Source organism: Heterodontus francisci, chromosome 13, assembly GCF_036365525.1.
Source record: "Heterodontus francisci isolate sHetFra1 chromosome 13, sHetFra1.hap1, whole genome shotgun sequence".
Taxonomy (NCBI): domain Eukaryota; kingdom Metazoa; phylum Chordata; class Chondrichthyes; order Heterodontiformes; family Heterodontidae; genus Heterodontus; species Heterodontus francisci.
This window is the reverse complement of record NC_090383.1, coordinates 18,107,816-18,127,910: the sequence shown is the minus strand read 5'-3', so window position 1 is coordinate 18,127,910 and position 20,095 is coordinate 18,107,816. Positions and strand designations below refer to the sequence as shown.

Sequence of the window (20,095 nt, the reverse complement as noted above, 5' to 3'; positions counted from 1 at the left end):
GAGAGGAGTACAGAAAGTGCTGGGGTGAGATTACAAAAATTAGGAAAGCAAAGAGAGGGCGTGAAAAAATATCGGCAACTAAAATCAAAGAAAACACAAAGATGTTTTATAAATACATAAAGAGCAAGAGTATAACTAAGGAAAGAGTCAGGCCAATTAGAGAGCAAAAAGGTAACTAGTGTGTTGAGGTGGAAGATGTGGGCACGGTTCTTAATGAATACTTTGCATCTGTTTTCACAATAAAGAGGGACGAAGTAGACATTGTAGTTAAGGAGGAGGCGTGTGAGTATTGGATGTTTTAAACATAGTAAGAGAGGAAATATTAGTTACCAGGCCCAGAGGAAATGTATTCCAGGCTTTTATGAGATGCAAGGAAGGAAATAGGAGTGGCTCTGACTATCATTTTCCAATCCTATAATAAAAGCAAAATACTGCGGATGCTGGAAATCTGAAACAAAAACAAGAAATGCTGGATTCACTCAGCAGGTCTGGCAGCATCTGTGGAAAGAGAAGCAGAGTTAACGTTTCGGGTCAGTGACCCTTCTTCGGAACTGACAAATATTAGAAAAGTCACAGATTATAAACAAGTGAGGTGGGGGTTGGGCAAGAGATAACAAAGGAGAAGGTGCAGATTGGACCAGGCCACATAGCTGACCAAAAGGTCACAGAGCAAAGGCAAACAATATGTTAATGGTGTTTTGAAAGACAAAGCATTAGTACAGATTAGGTGTGAATATACTGAATATTGAACAGCAGCAAGTGCAAACCTGAAGAAAAACAACCTGACAAAAACAATGGGTGAGCAAACTGAACAAACTAAGATGAAATGAAATAAATGCAAAAAAAATTGTAAAAAATGTAAAAAATGTAAAAAGGAATGTAAAAAAAAGAAGGAAGAAAAAATAACTAAAAATGACTAAAAATGAAAGTAAAGTGGGGGGCTGTCATGCTCTGAAATTATTGTCGCTATGGGTACCCGCATGGGTCCTAGTTATGCCTGTCTTTTTGTGGGATATGTCGAGCATTCTTTGTTCCAGTCCTACTCAGGCCCCCTCCCCCAACTCTTTTTCCGGTACATTGATGACTGTATCGGTGCCGTTTCCTGCTCCCGCCCCGAACTAGAAAACTTTATCAACTTTGCTTCCAATTTCCACCCTTCTCTCACCTTTACATGGTCCATCTCTGACACTTCCCTTCCTCGACTTCTCTGTCTCCATCTCTGGGGATAAGTTGTCTACCAATATCCATTATAAGCCCACTGACTCCCACAGCTACCTCGACTACACTTCTTCACACCCTACCTCCTGTAAGGACTCCATTCCATTCTCCCAGTTTCTCCGTCTCCGACGCATCTGCTCTGATGATGCTACCTTCCATGACGGTGCTTCTGATATGACCTCCTTTTTCCTCAACCGAGGATTTCCCCCCACTGTGGTTGACAGGGCCCTCAACTGTGTCCGACCCATTCCCCGCACCTCTACCCTCACCCCTTCCCCTCCCTCCCAGAACCGTGACAGGGTTCCCCTTGTCCTCACTTTTCATCCCACCAGCCTCCACATCCAAAGGATCATCCTCCGCCATTTTCGCCACCTCCAGCGTGTTGCCACTACCAGTCGCATCTTCCCCTCCCTTCCCCTGTCAGCATTCCGAAGGGATCGTTCCCTCCGCGACACCCTGGTCCACTCCTCCATTACCCCCACCACCTCGTCCCCGTCCCAGGGCACCTTCCCCTGCAATCGCAGGAGGTGTAATACCTGCCCATTTACCTCCTCTCTCCTCACTATCCCAGGCCCCAAACACTCCTTTCAGGTGAAGCAGCGATTTACTTGTACTTCTTTCAATGTAGTATACTGTATTCGCTGCTCACAGTGTGGTCTCCTCTACATTGGGGAGACCAAGCGCAGACTGGGTGACCGCTTTGCGGAACATCTCCGCTCAGTCCGCAAGCAGGACCCTGAGCTTCCGGTTGCTTGCCATTTCAACACTCCCCCCTGCTCTCATGCTCACATCTCTGTCCTGGGATTGCTGCAGTGTTCCAGTGAACATCAACGCAAGCTCGAGGAACAGCATCTCATCTACCGATTAGGCACACTACAGCCTGCCGGACTGAACATTGAGTTCAATAATTTCAGAGCATGACAGCCCCCCACTTTACTTTCATTTTTAGTCATTTTTAGTTATTTTTTCTTCCTTCTTTTTTTTTACATTCCTTTTTACATTTTTTACATTTTTTACAATCTTTTTTTGCATTTATTTCATTTCATCTTAGTTTGTTCAGTTTGCTCACCCATTGTTTTTTTCAGGTTGTTTTTCTTCAGGTTTGCACTTGCTGCTGTTCAATATTCAGTATATTCACACCTAATCTGTACTAATGCTTTGTCTTTCAACACACCATTAACATATTGTTTGCCTTTGCTCCGTGACCTTTTGGTCAGCTATGTGGCCTGGTCCAATCTGCACCTTCTCCTTTGTTATCTCTTGCCCAACCCCCACCTCACTTGTTTATAATCTGTGACTTTTCTAATATTTGTCAGTTCCGAAGAAGGGTCACTGACCCGAAACGTTAACTCTGCTTCTCTTTCCACAGATGCTGCCAGACCTGCTGAGTGAATCCAGCATTTCTTGTTTTTGTTTCAGATTTTCCAATCCTTTCTGGCTATGTGTTGTTCCGGAGGACTGGAGGACTGCTAATGCTGTACCATTGGTTAAAAAGGGAGGAAGGGTTACTCCGAGTAATTACAGGCCAGTCAGCCTAACCTCAGTGGTGGGCAAATTATTGGAAAGGATCCTGAGGGACAGTATAAATCATCATATAGAAAGGCACGGATTAATCAAGGACAGTCAGCATGGATTTATTAAGGGAAGTTTGTATCTGATCTACTTGATTTTGAACTTTTTGAGGGGGTATCAAGAAGGGTCAATGAGGGTCGCGCACTTGATGTAGCCTCCATGGCCTTTAGCAAGGCTTTTGACAAGGTTACACATGGCAGCCTGGTCAGAAAATTAAAAGCTCATGGGATCCAAGGGAAAGTGAAAAGTTGGATTCCAAATTGGCTCAGTGTATGAAGTAAAGGTTAATGCTCAACGGGTGCTTTTGTGACTGGGAGGCAGTTTCCAGTGGGGTTCCACAGGGCTCAGTATTGAGTCCCTTGCTTTTCATGACATATAACAATGATTTTGACTTAAATGTAGGGGGCATGATTAAGAAGTTTGCAGATGATACAACATTTGGTCATGTGGTTGATAGTGAGGAAGAAAGCTGTAGACTGCAGGAAGATATCAATGGACTGGTCAGGTGGTAGAATTCAATATGAAGAAGTGTGAGGTAATGTATTTGGGGAGGGCAAACAAGGCTAGGGAATACAAAATAAATGGTAGGAAACTGAGAAGTGTGGAGGAACAGAGGGATCTTGGAGTGTATGTCCACAGATCCCTGAAGGTGACAGGACAGGTAGATAAGGCGGTTAAGAAGGCATATGGGATGCTTTCTTTTATTAGCCGAGGCATAGAATATAAGAGCAGGGAGATTATTCTGGAACAGTATAAAACAGTAGTTAGGCCACAGCTACAGTACTGCATATAGTTCTGGTCACTGTTTTACAGGGAAGATGTGATTGCACTAGAGAGAGAACAGAGGAGATTTACGAGGATATTGCCACAAATGGAGAATTTTAGCCAAGAGAAAAGATTGGATGGGTTGGGGTTGTTTTCTTTGGAACAGAGTAGGCTAAGGGGAGATTTAATTAAGGTGTAGCAAATTATGAGGGGCTTGGAATGAATGGATAGGAAGGATACTTAGCAGAGGGGGTCAATCATGAGGAAGCTTAAAGCCATTGGCAGAGGATTAGAGGGAAGTTGAGGAGAATTTTCTTTACCCAGAGGGTGGTGAAGGGTCCGGAACTCAGTGCCTGAAAAGGCGGTAGAGGCAGAAACCCTGATCTCATCTAAAATAACACTGTGGACAGGACCAGGTTCAGCTTGTGATGCCCTTCATGGTTGCCAACAGCACCGTGGGTGTACCTACCCCACATGGACTGCAGCGGTTCAAGAAGGCAGCTCACCACCTCCTTCTCAAGGGCAATTAGGGATGGGCAATAAATGCTGGCCTATCCAGCGACGTCCACATTCCGGGAACGAATAAAAAAGGCTGACGTTCACTTTCTAGGTTCACAAATTGCCATTTGATCCATGTGCTTCTTGGGTGCCAGTAGAATGTGCCCCAGCAAAGGTCAATCCCTCCTGGGGGGAGGTAAAGATGGTTTATAAACATATCCTCACCACCAAAGAAAACTTAGCTGACTGGAGATATCCAAGATTTCACAGTGTTGTTCTGTCTCGTATTATAAATTTCCGATCACTTTAGTTTCTTGGCAAAGTGGGGGAACTTATAAAGTGTCGTGAAGCAAACTCAGTTGTTGAGGAGAGGTGATGGGTGTGTGGGATAAGCCTGCTCTTGTACATTGCTGGCTTTTTGTTGTGTTAAGCTGCAGTCAGTGTGCAGCTCTGCTCCTGTCCTGTAGGGGAATCACTGCGCTGAGTTTCACCAGCCTGATTTTCCCCCCTGTTTCAACACTGCGACTGCACCAAGGCAAGAAAGCAAGCCAGCCAGTTTCAGCAACCACACCGCTGTCTTGTTACCAGTTAACTCTGTTAAACACCATGAAGGCCATTATTCAGAGAGTTGCAAAAGCCAGCGTGACAGGTCAGTCTGCATTTATGGCAAAGCCTGCTTTTTTCTTTGGTTGTGTGGGGGGGAGATAGGTTTTTCTGTTTGCATTATTTATTAATTGCTGGCACAAAGCAAGGCCGGGAACGCGTATGCACCTTGGAGGTGGATTTGGGATATTTAAGTGTGCGATAGACAGTGAACAGTTGGGTTGACAGGGCACAGGGCTGCTTGCTCCTCGCTTCTCAATAGCGATGTTCCTGAAGCTTATGAGCCGGCTCTCCGCTTCCTTCCGGCAGCGCCTCTATTTACAACCCACAGACCCAACCTACACTCTAATGTCTGGCACCTATTGTTCAGCGATGAAGGCTTGTAGTCCAATTAATTCCAGTCACACTGATAACAGGCCCTCCAGATCAGAAACATGCTCTTTGCAATTGGGCTCATTAATCAGTGATGGTTCACTGGGATTTCTGCAACCTTGAATATATTTACCGCGTTGGTGTTTAATAACGCTATATGAAAGCTTGCTTTCTAGCTGATGCACCTCAAATGTGTGTAATAAGCTTCTCCTGATAATTTATCATCCTAAACCCACCCCATTTCATCATAGTGTTCTGCTATACAAGTCAAGACACTCTCCAGCTTCAATCTAGAGTGCAAGTTGACAATCCAGATACATTTCACTCACTCGCTGCTTTTCTGTTACTGAAATCCTTTTGGAAAAATAAATCACACTGCATTTGAGCAAAACATTGTTCACTGAGATATCAGTGGCAAAACCTTTAGGATAACCAAGGCCTTGGGGGTAAAATACACTTGGAAGACTTGCATTTATATAGCGCCTTTCACGATCACAGGATGCCCCAAAGCGCTTTATAGCCAATGAAGCACTTTTGAAGTATGTTCATTGTTATAATGGAGGAAACACGGCACCCAATTTGTACACAGCAAGCTCCCACAAACTACAACGTGATAGGCCTCCTGGCATAACCTACTTCCTTATGTGGGTATCTGGAACAGTTTTGGCTTAATCCGGTTTCTTAAAAACTCTCAAAAGCAGATATTGGTAGTTCATATCTTCTAGACTGGCTCTATGCACGTAAGAAAACTTGTAGTATTGAAAACGTACTGATTTGGTGCTTGGATGATATTACTTTATTTAAATCCACATGGAACCCGACCAAGCATGTGAATGGTGAAACTATTGAAATGTACACTCGCCAGAATGTATTCGGTGCAACAGATGATGTTTACCTTAAAAGGGAATCTTGTCCTGAACAAGATTCCATCCTTGAGATTGTTTAGATTACACCGTTGGTTTTAATAAACTGTTGGATTTTGATGTTCATTTATACATAAGATTTGAAAAGGTTGAATTTATGAATGAAATGTTACCACTTGACCATTTATCACAAGGGCAGGCATTAGCCTGTCAATTTTAAGTAGACAGTTATTGATACTATTCAAGTGGCCTTGATGGAGATGAAGGAATAGATGGACTGCCTAACCAAAGAGAGATCCTGGGGGAGCGGGGGGATTGCTAGTGATCTTTGGGTATGGCTCACTAGCTAGAGGAGTGTCACAAAGCATAATGAAGAGGAATCTGTGATGACATAACAAGGGGAAGTTTCCATTGAACACATTGGGGATGCTGCAAATGATGGCGATGAGGAGTTAGAGCAAAGTGAGTTGGAAGGAGATATTTTGGTGGGTGAAGGGAAAGGGGAACAAGAGGATGAAAGATTTATTAGTCTACAAGAGGCCATTAAAGATGGGAGTCTTGAAAATATGAAAAGGGTGCTTGTATCATAACTTGCTGAGGGAGCAGGATTCTTCATGCCTTATTTGTAGAGTGACTTGGGTGAATGAAAATGAAAGTGATCAGTGATAGATCAAATACAAACTATAAATCTAACTTTGCTAATGGTACTGTGATCTTGGACACAATATAACTGTGATATTGTTATAAAGTAGGGCTATAGTACTATGATCCACTTAATTGACATTTATGCCTGTAATGATTTATAATCTGATAATTACTTACATACTTAATGTACCACTCCTTAGTTTTACAATGATGGTAACCATGTTACTGTTGATGTGATAATATAATTCTGAACTGGCCTTAGATTCATATGTAAACTCACAGCTTTGCCTTTCATATACATTATGGCCCATGTCCATCTTGGGACTACATACATGTACCTAATACATCCTTACCATCAGTTTATAGAATGATACAGCACAGGGGGAGGCCATTCAGCCAATCATGCTTGTGCTAGCTATTTGAACGAGCTATCCAATCTGTCCCAATCACGTGTTCTTTTCCCATAGCCCTGCAATTTTTTCCCCCCGGTTAAGTATTTATCCTTTTTGAAAGTTATTATTGAATCTGCTTCCATCACTCTTTCAGGCAGTGCATTTCAGATCATCATGACTCTCTGCATAAATGTTTTCTCCATGTCACCTCTTGCTCTTTTGCCAATTGCCTTAAATCTGTGCCCTCAGGTTACTCTCCATTCTGTCACTGGAACCAGTTTCTCCTTCTTTACTCTTTCAAAACTCTTCATGACTTTGAACACTTCTATCAAATCTCTCCTCAACCTTCTCTGCTGTAAGGAGAACAACCCCAGCTTCTTCATTCTCTGCACGTAACTGAAGTCCCTCATCCATTTACTAGCATTCTAGTGAATTCTTTCCACTCTCTCTAAGGCCTTGACATCTTTCCGAATGTTTAGTGCCCAGAATTGGCCACAGTACTCCAGCTGAGGCCTAACCAGTGTTTTTATAAAGGTTTGGCATTATTTCCTTGCTTTTGTACTCTTTACCTGTATTTATAAAGCCAATGGTCCCATTTGCTTTTTTAAACAGCCTTCGCAACTTGTCCTGCCACCATCGAGGAATACACCCCAGGTCTCTCTGTTCCTGCCCCCCTCCCCACCCCCCTCTTAAAATTGTACCATTCAGATGATGCATAAAATACCTATCCAGAGCTTGAATAAGATAGACTGATGAGATAATAGAACAGGACTAAGCTCAGAACATCCTTAAAACATTGGGAAGGATTCTGTTAGGCCCAGTGGTCTTTTTAGAATCCAGACCTGCCTGAGACAACCTTGATACTGCTCATAACATTTGAATATAATGGAGAAATATAGAGAAGTTGTTTACCAGGATTGTAGTTAGCAATGAAGGAGAAAAGTGGGTAAAGAAGGTCAGTTATCTGTATAGGAGAGTTAGTAACTACACCATCAGAAGAGAGGTGAATGCGTAGAAACAGCCATGCTGATGAGATGGTAAATGATAAATGGCACATAATAAAAACTGGGGGCGGTGGGTGTTCAGAATGGGAAATAAATGAGGACGTTGTTAAATTATTAATATTTATAGAGATGGATCTGAATTTAAATTAACTGTTTAGTGTGTGCAAACCACCAACCAGATGTTACTCTTTGTCAAATCCCACCTGCTCTGAAAAACCTACAGATACGTCCTACTGTGAGATTGTGCTCCTGCTGCCTTTGCTGAGTGTAACCAGCTTCGCAACTCAGTATGTTGAAGTATGATGGGGCGGTGGTGCCGTAGTGGTAATGTCACTGGACGAGTAATCCAGAGGCCCACGGCAGCTGGTGAAATTTAAATTCAATTCATTAAAAAAAAAGTCTGGAATTGAAAGCTGGTCTCAGTAATGGTGTCATGAAACTATCATCGATTGTTGTAAAAACCCATCTGTTTCACTAATGTCCTTTAGGGAAGGAAATCTGCCGTCCTTACCTGGTCTGGCCTACATGTGACTCCAGACTCTCAGCAATGTTGTTGACTCTTAAATGCCCTCTGAAATGGCCGAGCAAGTCACTCAGTTGTCAAAGGCAATTAGGGATGGGCAACAAATGCTGGTCTTGCCAGCGGCGTCCACATCCCATGAAAGAATCAAAAAAATGACCTGAAAGGTCTAAGCTTGATTATTGTTTGCTGGTTAAGTCATTCAAGTCAGCTTTGATTGCCAGTTTTAATGCAGTTTTTTGGAGGAGGTTCTCGGGTTTTATTTCTGGTGGAAAAGAGGATAAAAAAAAAATCAGTGGAAAAAGTCTAGACTTCAAAAATCCTGGGTGGATGTGGAGAAAATTAGATTTTATTTTCAGCATCCTTAAGAAAACAAGCAAACAACTAAAAATTGTACAGTCAAGCTCAATGAAAACCCACAGTTATTGACGCAGTTCATGGACACAACTTTTATGGGGTTTACCATTAGACTCTTACTAAGCTGCATTTAAGGGGAAGCTAGATAACATGAGGGAATAGCAGGATATGCTGATAGGGTCAGTATCACATTGCTGTTTATGGGAGCTTGCTGTACCCAAATTGGTTGCTGTGTTTCCTACATTACACCAGTGATTACACTTCAAATGCACTTAATTGGCTGTAAAACGTTTTGGGATGTCCTGTGGTCGGAAAAAACCACTACAGAAATGTAAGTCTTTTAGGGTTAGCTAATGTAGTGTGGGAGCAGGCTTGTGTGGAGCATAGACACTGACATGGACAAGTTGGCCCAATTGGCTCTTTTCTGTGCTGTACTTTCTATGTAAAAACTCCTAGGTTTAAGGGAAAGAAATGAAAAACAAAATTGAAGAACCTGACCTGGAATTTTGACTAGATCGTGCTAGTTTTGTTGGCTCGATCTGCCCGAGGTCGGCATAACTGGTGCAAAGGATCACGGAATTTTAAGTGTAAATTGTGTTCGGTGTAACTCAAGTTTCCAAAACACCTCACTAGAAATGGCCATGCCCACAACACTGGCCACGCCACCAGGGTAAATTAATCACCATTGGGAGTTTCTGCCAGTCGTGCTCGTTTGCAGGCCTGCGAGGAGGCTCCAAAAATTAAACCAGACTTTTTGGGCACCAGGACACAAATAGGTAGGTTTTGGATGAACTTGTTTTTAAAAATTTACTAAGGAACGGATTACTGTGCCCAATCTAACCAGAAAATAGTTTTGTAGAATTTTTTTACATCATTTTCGGCAATCCAAAATGGTGTTATCCAAGGATGGTGGGATGACACTGTGGTTTAAAATGCTTATTTTATGAGATAAACCCATTTTCAGCTGTATTAATCAAAACTAATCACGTTAGAACTCATAAATACATCAAGGGATTCTTTTTAAAATAAAAGTTAAAAAAAAATGTTTTAAAAGGCTGCCCAATTGCACTGGTTCATTACAGACTTTGTGTTTGGTGATTTGCAAGTAAGTGTCAGCAGAAACTCAACTGGGTGGTTGGGGGTGTGTGGGGGAAGAACAAACGAGACTTCCAAAGTGAAAATTTACCTGCTATATTTATGGTTAGAGCTCCAGTAATAAAAACTTGTACAATGTGCATTGGGGAACAGCTGTGATTCTGCTTTTAGTCCAACAGTACCTTGGTGAGTGCCCGGAGTCAAGCACTGTTTGGTCTCCTCAATGTTCAGGGGACTATCAATGTGGTAACAGTGTCAGTCACTGAAGTCCTTCCTTCATATCTAAACAGGAATGAACAGACTGATGGTTGCTGCACTCTTAAGAATATATTCCTCATGTGGCAACACATCCATTTTTTGAAAAGAGATCTAAATTTCCTAGCCCTCATTTCTTTTCCAACCACAAATGTGCATTTTATCTATAATCTGAGCACCACATATTCGGTGTGCATGCTCCTATCACAGAAGAGATGTACCACTCCGGATCTGATTTCTTTGTTAAGACGGTGGATAATTTCAAAGTTTTCCCTACAAGGAAGGTGGTGGCATAGTGGTATTATCACTGGACTAGTAACCCAGAGACCCAGGGTATTTCTCTGGGGACATGGGTTCAAATCCCACCACAGCAGAAGGTGGAATTTGAATTTAATTAATAAATCTGTAATTAAAAGCTAGTCTAATGATGGCCATGAAACCATTGTCGATTGTTGTAAAAACCCATCTGGTTCACTAGTGTCCTTCAGGGAAGGAAATCTGCTGTCCTTACCTGATCTGGCCTACATGTGACTCCAGACCCACAGCAATGTGGTTAACTCTTACATGCCCTCTGAAATGGCCTAGCAAGCCACTCAGTTGTACCTAACTGCTACGAAGTTAATAGAAAGGAATGAAACTGGACGGACCACCCGGCATCGACCTAGGCACCGGAAACGACAACGGCAAACCCAGCCCTGTCGACCCTGCAAAGTCCTCCTTACTAACATCTGGGGCTTGTGCCAAAGTTGGGAGAGCTGTCCCACAGACTAGTCAAGCAACAGCCTGACATAGTCATACTCACGGAATCATACCTTACAGACAATGTCCCAGACACTGCAATCACTATCCCTGGGTATGTCCTGTCCCACCGGCAGGACAGACCCAGCAGAGGTGGTGGCACGGTGGTATACAGTAGGGAGGGAGTTGCCCTGGGAGTCTTCAACATCGACTCCGGACCCCATGAAGTCTCATGGCATCAGGTCAAACATGGGCAAGGTAACCTCCTACTGATTACCACCTACCGCCCTCCCTCAGCTGATGACTCAGTACTCCACCATGTTGAACACCACTTAGAGGAAGCACTGAGGGTGGCAAGGGCACAAAATGTACTCTGGGTGGGGGACTTCAATGTCCATCACCAAGAGTGGCTCGGTAGCACCATTACTGACTGAGCTGGCCGAGTCCTAAAGGACATAGCTGCTAGACTGGGTCTGCGGCAGGTGGTGGGGGAACCAACACGAGGGAAAAAGATACTTTACCTCGTCCTTGCCAATCTGCCTGCTGCAGATGCTTCTGTCCATGACTGTATTGGTAGGAGTGACCACCGCACAGTCCTTGTGGAGACGAAGTCCCGCCTTCACATTGAGGATATTGTCCATCATGTTGTGTGGCACTACCACCGTGCTAAATGGGATAGATTTCGAACAAATCTAGCAATGCAAAACTGGGCATCCATGAGACGCCGTGGACCTTCAGCAGCAGCAGAATTGTATTCAACCACAGTCTGTAACCTCATGGCTCGGCATATCCCCCACTCTACCATTACCATCAAGCCAGGAGACCAACCCTAGTTCAGTGAAGAGTGCAGGAGGGCATGCCAGGAGCAGCACCAGGCATACCTCAAAATGAGGTGTCAACCTGGTGAAGCTACAACACAGGACTATCTGCGTGCCAAACTGCGTAAGCAGCATGCGATAGACAGCGCAAAGCAACCCCATAACCAACGGATCAGATCTAAGCTCTGCAGTCCTGCCACTTCCAGCCGTGAAAAGTGGTGGACAATTAAACAACTAACTGGAGGAGGTGGCTCCACAAATATCCCCATCCTCAATGATGGGGGAGCCCAGCACATCAGTGCGAAAGATAAGGCTGAAGCATTTGCAACAATCTTCAGCCAGAAGTGCCGAGTTGGTGATCCATCTCGGCCTCCTCCTGAAGTCCCCAGCATCACAGATGCCAGACTTCAACCAATTCGATTCACTCCGCGTGACATCAAGAAACGACTGAAGGCACTGGATACTGCAAAAGCTATGGGCCCTGACAATATTCCTGCAATAGTACATAGAACATAGAACATAGAACATACAGCACAGAACAGGCCCTTCGGCCCACAATGTTGTGCCGATCCTTTGTCCTCTGTCAAGGACAATTTAATCTATACCCCATCATTCTCCTTTATCCATATACCTATCCAAAAGCCTTTTGAAAGTCCCTAAAGTTTCTGACTCAACAACTTCCCCGGGCAAGGCATTCCATGCCTCGACCACTCTCTGGGTAAAGAACCTTCCCCTGACATCCCCCTTATATCTCCCACCCTTCACCTTAAATTTATGACCCCTTGTAACGCTTTGCTCCACCCGGGGAAAAAGTTTCTGACTGTCTACCCTATCTATTCCCCTGATCATCTTATAAACCTCTATCATGTCACCCCTCATCCTTCTCCGTTCTAATGAGAAGAGGCCTAGAATGTTCAGCCTTTCCTCGTAAGACTTATTCTCCATTCCAGGCAACATCCTGGTAAATCTCCTCTGCACCCTCTCCAAGGCTTCCACATCCTTCCTAAAATGAGGCGACCAGAACTGCACACAGTACTCCAAATGAGGCCTTACCAAGGTCCTGTACAGCTGCATCATCACCTCACGGCTCTTAAATTCAATCCCTCTGCTAATGAACGCTAACACCCCATATGCCTTCTTCACAGCCCTATCCACTTGAGTTGCAACTTTCAATGATCTATGCACATAGACCCCAAGGTCTCTCTGCTCCTCCACATGCCCAAGAACCCTACCGTTAACCCAGTATTTTGCATTCATGTTTGTCCTTCCAAAATGGACGACCTCACACTTTTCAGGGTTAAACTCCATCTGCCACTTTTCAGCCCAGCACTGCAACCTATCCAAGTCCCTTTGCAGACGACAATAGCCCTCCTCGGTATCCACAACTCCACCAACCTTTGTATCATCTGCAAATTTACTGACCCACCCTTCGACTTCCTCATCCAAGTCGTTAATAAAAATCACAAACAGGAGAGGACCCAGAACTGATCCCTGCGGCACGCCACTGGTAACTGGGCTCCAGGCTGAGTATTTACCATCTAAGACCACTCTCTGCCTTCTATCAGTTAGCCAATTCTTAATCCAACTGGCCACATTCCCCACTATCCCATGCCTCCTGACTTTCTCCATAAGTCTACCATGGGGGACCTTATCAAATGCCTTACTAAAATCCATGTACACCACATCCACTGGTTTACCCTCATCCACTTGCTTGGTCACCTGCTCAAAGAATTCAATCAGGCTTGTGAGGCAAGACCTACCCCTCACAAAACCGTGCTGACTGTCCCGAATCAAGCAGTGTCTTTCCAGATGCTCAGAAATCCTATCCCTCAGCACCTTTTCCATCAACTTGCCTACCACCGAAGTAAGACTAACTGGCCTGTAATTCCCAGGGTTGTTCCTATTCCCTTTCTTGAACAGGGGCACAACATTTGCCACCCTCCAATCACCTGGTACCACCCCCGTCAGCAGAGAAGATGAAAAGATCATTGCCAGCGGCTCTGCAATTTCATCCCTTGCTTCCCATAACATCCTTGGATATACCCCGTCAGGCCCGGGAGACTTGTCTATCTTCAAGTTATTCAAAAACCCCAACACATCTTCCCTCCTAACGAGCACTTCCTCGAGCTTACCAGTCTGTTTCACACCGTCCTCTTCAGTAATACACCCCTTCTCATTCGTAAATACCGAAGAGAAGTACTCATTCAAAACCTCACTTATCTCTTCCGGCTCAACACACAGTCTCCCGCTATTGTCCTTGACCGGACCTATGGTCCCCCTGGTCATCCTCATATTTCTGACATACGCGTAAAAGGCCTTGGGGTTTTCTTTTATCCTACCCGCCAAGCATTTTTCATGCCCTCTCTTAGCTCTCCTAATCCCTTTCTTCAGATCCTTCCTGGCCATCTTGTATCCCTCCAGAGCTATGCCTGTGCCCTTTTTCCTCAACTTTATATACGCATCCTTCTTCTTCCTAACAAGACTCTCAACCTCTCTTGTCAACCACGGTTCCCTCACATGACCATCCCTTCCCTGTCTGACAGGGACATGCTTATCAATGGCCCCTACTATCTGCTCCTTGAAAAAGTTCCACATTTCGACCGTGCCCTTCCCTGCCAGCATATGCTCCCAACTTATGCTCCTCAGTTCCTGCCTGACAGCATCATATCTACCCTTCCCCCAATTGTAAACCTTGCCCTGTTGCACATACCTATCCCTCTCCATTACCACAGTGAATGCTACAGAATTGTGATCACTATCTCCAAAGTGCTCGCCCACCAACAGCTCTATCACTTGCCCTGGTTCATTACCTAGTACCAAATCCAATATTGCCTCCCCTCTGGTCGGGCAGTCTACATACTGAGTCAGAAAAGCTTCCTGGACATACTGCACAAACACTACCCCATCCAAACTATTCGATCTAAAGAGTTGCCAATCAATATTTGGGAAGTTGAAATCCCCCATAATTACTACCCTGTGACTTCTGCTCCTTTCCAAAATCTGTTTCCCAATCTGCTCTTCCACCTCCCTGCTGCTATTGGGGGGCCTATAGAAAACTCCCATCAAGGTGACTGCTCCTTTCCTGTTCCTGACCTCAACCCACAGTGCCTCAGTCGGCAGATCCTCCTCGAAAATTCTTTCAGCAGTTGTTACACTATTTCTAACTAACAATGCCACCCCCCCACCTCTTTTACCACCATTCCTAATCTTATGAAAACATCTATAACCAGGTACCTCCAAAAACCATTCCTCCCCCTCACCTATCCACGTTTCAGTGATGGCCACAACATCGTAGTCCCAAGTGCCCATCCACGCCTTCAATTCACTCACCTTATTCCTGATGCTTCTTGCGTTGAAGTATACGCACTTTAACCCTTCTCCGTGCCCATCTGTCCTCTGTGACAGTGCTACCTTCCCCAATACCTCACTACACTCTTTGTCTTTCTGAGTGGACCCACTGGTCCCTGGATTACAAGTCCGGTTCCCATCCCCCTCCCAAACTAGTTTAAACCCTCCCGAACAGTACTAGCAAACCTCCCTCCCAGGATATTGGTGCCCCTCTGGTTCAGATGCAGCCCGTCCTGTTTGAACAGGTCCCATCTTCCCCAGAATGCAGTCCAATTATCCAAGAACTGGAAGCCCTCCCTCCTACACCATTCCTGCAGCCACGTGTTCAGCTGTGCTCTCTCCCTATTCCTAGCCTCACTATCACGTGGCGCCGGCAACAAACCAGAGATAACAACTCTGTCCGTCCGAGCTTTCAGCTTCCAGCCTAACTCCCTAAACTCACTTCTAACATCTGTGCCACCCTTCCTTCCTACGTCGTTGGTGCCAATGTGCACCACGACCTCTGGCTGCTCCCCCTCCCCTTTAAGGATCCTGAAGACGCGATCACAAACATCACGGACCCTGGCACCAGGGAGGCAACAAACCATCCGTGCGTCTCGCCTGCGCCCACAGAACCGCCTGTCCGTACTCCTCACCATCGAGTCCCCGATGACTAGTGCTCTCCCATTCTCCCTCCTTCCCTTCTGAGCCACAGTGCAGGACCCCGTGCCAGAGGCCCGGTCACTGCAGCCTGCCCCCGATAGGCCGTCCCCCCCAACAGTATCTAAAACTGTATACTTGTTGTTGAGGGGAACGACCACAGGAGATCCCTGCACTGACCTCTTCCCACCTCTAACTGTTACCCAGCTGCCTTTGATTTGTGGAGTAACGACCTCCGTGTAGCTTCTATCTATCAACCCCTCAGCTTCCCGAATGATCCTCAGTTCATCCAGCTCCAGCTCCAATTCCCTAACACGGTCTGATAGGAGCTGGAGACGGATGCACTTCCAGCAGGTGAAGTCGGCAGGGTCACCGGAGGTTCCCCTCACCTCGAACATTCTGCAGGAGGAGCAATACACTACACTGGCTGCCATTTCTTTTATTCAATTACCCCTTAGTTAAGTACAACTATAGATATTAACAAAAACAGTAAATAGCTTACCTGCTCAGTCCTTTTTGGTTAGAGGAGGAGGGTAAAAAGGGTCTTATTATTAGGTTAGAGGAGGAGGATGGGTGGGAGACACTACATGTGTAGTGGCTCGGGCTTACTCAGCTCCGCACCTTTAAGGAAAATACCTACCCAGGAGTCCTCGCTGCCGACCAGCTTCCGGTTCCTCCGGCGCCAAAAGAAACTCAAAGACAAGGAAAACAGTAAGTAAAACAGTAAGTACTTACTTTTAAAACACAGCTCCTGATGCCTTCACTCACCCAACGAAGAGTCGCTACCTTCTCCTGCTGCTCCGCCGGGAAATGAGGCCGAGTCCACGGAGCTCCGCACCTTTAAGGAAAATACCTACCCAGGAGTCCTCGCTGCCGACCAGCTTCCGGTTCCTCCGGCGCCAAAAGAAACTCAAAGACAAGGAAAACAGTAAGTAAAACAGTAAGTACTTACTTTTAAAACACAGCTCCTGATGCCTTCACTCACCCAACGAAGAGTCGCTACCTTCTCCTGCTGCTCCGCCGGGAAATGAGACCTGTGCTCCAGAACTTGCCGCGCCCCTCGCCAAGCTGTTCCAGTACAGCTACAACACTGGCATCTATCCTGACAATGTGGAAAATTGCCCAGGTATGTCCTGTACACAAAAAGCAGGACAAATCCAACCCGGCCAATTACCGCCCCATCAGCCTACTCTCTATCATCAGTAAAGTGATGGAAGGTGTCATCAACAGTGCCATCAAGCGGCACTTGCTTAGCAATAACCTGCTCAGTGACGCTCAGTTTGGGTTCCGGCAGGGCCACTCAGCTCCTGGCCTCATTACAGCCTTGGTTCAAATATGGACAAAAGGTCTGAACGTAAGAGGTGAGGTGAGAGTGACTGCCCTTGTCATCAAGGCAGCATTTGACCGAGTATGGCATCAAGGAGCCCTAGCAAAACTGAGGTCAATGGGAATCAGGGGGAAAACCCTCCGCTGGTTGGAGTCATACCAAGCGCAAAGGAAGATGGTTGTGGTTGTTGGTCAATCATCTCAGCTCCAGGACATCACTGCAGGAGTTCCTCAGGGTAGTGTCCTAGGCCCAACATCTTTAGCTGCTTCATCAATGACCTTCCTTCAAACATAAGGTCAGAAGTGGGGATGTTTGCGGATGATTGCACAATGTTCAGCACCATTCGTGACTCCTCAGATACTGAAGCAGTCCGTGTAGAAATGCAGCAAGCCCTGGACAATATCCAGGCTTGGGCTGATAAGTGGCAAGTAACATTCGCGCCACACAAGTGCCAGGCAATGACCATCTCCAACAAGAGAGAATCTAACCATCTCCCCTTGACATTCAACAGCATTACCATCGCTGAATCCCCCACTATCAACATCCTAGGGGCTACCATTGACCAGAAACTGAACTGGAGTAGCCATATAAATACTGTGGCTACAACAGCAGGTCAGAGGCTAGGAATCCTGAGGCAAGTAACTCACCTCCTGACTCCCCAAAGCCTGTCCACCATCTACAAGGCACAGGTCAGGAGTGTGATGGAATACTCGCCACTTGCCTGGATGGGTGCAGCTCCAACAACACTCAAGAAGCTCAACACCATCCAGGACAAAGCAACCCGTTTGATTGGCACCCCATCTACAAACATTCACTCCCTCCACCACCGATGCACAGTGGCAGCAGTGTGTACCATCTACAAGATGCACTGCAGCAATGCACCAAGGCTCCTTAGACAGCACCTTCCAAACCCGCGACCTCTACCAACTAGAAGGACAAGGGCAGCAAATACATGGAAACACCACCACCTGCAAGTTCCCCTCCAAGTCACACACCATCCTGACTTGGTACTATATCGCCGTTCCTTCACTGTCGCTGGATCAAAATCCTGGAACTCCCTTCCTAACAACACTGTGGGTATACCTACCCCAAATGGACTGCAGCGGTTCAAGAAGGCAGCTCACCACCACCTTCTCAAGGGCAATTAGGGATGGGCAATAAATGCTGGCCTAGCCAGCGTCGCCCACATCCCATGAATGAATTAAAAAAAACTTGAGGAATAACCCCCCCTCCTCAATGTGTTTTCGGCATATATTGGTAGTAATCTGTAAAATCTACTTGAGTTCAGGACTACTGTGAATACTGTTGTTAACTAGATAACTATTTTCACATTTATGAAGAAGCAGTTAAAACAATGTGACGTGAAAAGTGCCACTTGCTGTATTATTATGGGTTTTGTGGGTCTCCTGTGACTTTGCTTACTGTGAGTCAGAAGGTGTACTGTTCTTTAACAGTAGGATGCAGTATTATCCAATACACAGTGTATTATTAAACTATACAGTTGACCTTCTGAGCTAGTCTTTCTGGAGAAAAATAAACCAGGATTCTCCCTTCCTGCAACACTCTGTTCGTTCTTTCCCACTCGTTTGTTTTTCAGTGTTTTTTTTAGTTTCATTTTTTTTCCTGTATGTCTCTAACACTTCTGTCACTATGGTATCTGTCACTTCGTCTCATTCTTCCCTTCAGTCCTGCTCCCCTGTTGACATGACTTTTTCCTCTGGTGTGTCTCCTGTTCTTACCCAATAATTCTTCTGATGTACGTTACAAAGAATGTACAGTGCAGAAACAGGCCATTGGGCCCAACTGGTCCATGCTAGTGTTTATGCTGCATACCAGTCTCCTTCCACCCCTCTTGTATCGAACCCTATCAGCATATACTCGCATTCCTTTCTCCCTCATGTGCTTATCTAGCTTCACCTTAAATGCCTCTATGCTGGTTGCCTCCACTACTCCATGTGGTCGCAAAGTCCACATTGTAACCACTGCCTGGTTAAAAAGGTTTCTCGTGAATTCTCTGTTGGAATTATGAGTGACTTTTTAATATTTACGGCCCCTAGTTTTGGTCTTCCCACAAGTGGAAACATCTTCTCCATGCCCCGATGTCTACCCTAACAGGTCACCCTGCAGCCTTCTGTTTTCTAGAGAAAAGAGTCCTATCCTGTTCAATCTTTCTTGTTGGTTATAACCTCAGTTCTGCTATCATCCTTGTACATCATTTTGGCACTTTCTCTAGTGATAATATCAAGACCAGAATTGTGCACAGTACTGCAAATGTTGTCTAACCAAAGTTCTATGTAAGTTTAACATAACTTATCTGTTTTTCAATTCTGTCCCTTGAGAAATAAACCCCAATGTTTCATTTATGTTTTGGCCTTATTCTGTGTCCCTACTTCTAGTGATATGTGTATTTGTACCCCGAGACCCCTTTGCTCCTTCATCCCATTTAGACTCTTACTATCCAAGCAATATATGGGTTTCGCCAGGGCCACTCAGCTCCTGACTTCATTACAGCGTGGTCCAAACATGGACAAAGAACTGAACTCAAGAGGTGAGGTGAGAGTGATTGCCTTGGATATCAAGCAGCATTTGACCGAGGGTGGCATCAAGAAGCCCTAGCAAAACTGAAATCAATGGGAATCAAGGGGAAAACTCTCCTTTGGGTGGAGTCATACCTAAAACAAAGGAAGATGGTTATGGTTGTTGGAGGCCAATCATCTCAGTCCCAGGACATCACTGCAGGGGTTCCTTGGGGTAGTGTCCTAGGCCCAACCATCTTCAGCTGGTTCATCAATGACCTTCCCTCCACAATAAGGTCAGAAGTGGGGATGTTCACTGATTGTACGATGTTCAGAGCTCCTCAGATACTGAAGCAGTCTGTGTCCATATGCAGCAAGACCTGGACAACATTTAGGCATGGGCTGATAAGTGGCAAGTAACATTTGCACCACACAAGTGCCAGGCAATGACGATCTCCAATAAGAGAGAATCTAACCATCTCTCCTTGACATTCAACGGCATTACCATCACTGAATCCCCCACTATCAACATTCTGGGGGTTACCATTGA

The 20,095-nt window shown here is 45.3% G+C and overlaps 1 protein-coding gene across 1 annotated transcript in view; it reads left to right on the top strand.

Annotated features, from left to right (window-relative positions):
* The first annotated feature begins 4,542 nt into the window (after positions 1-4,542).
* The window catches only part of dtd1 (D-aminoacyl-tRNA deacylase 1), a 202,532-nt gene continuing 186,979 nt past the window's right edge, over positions 4,543-20,095 (top strand). The window contains exon 1 of the mRNA XM_068045753.1: positions 4,543-4,702. Within this exon, the coding sequence (XP_067901854.1) occupies positions 4,660-4,702 (43 nt within the window). The 5' untranslated portion in view covers positions 4,543-4,659. The remainder of the gene's footprint in view (positions 4,703-20,095) is intronic.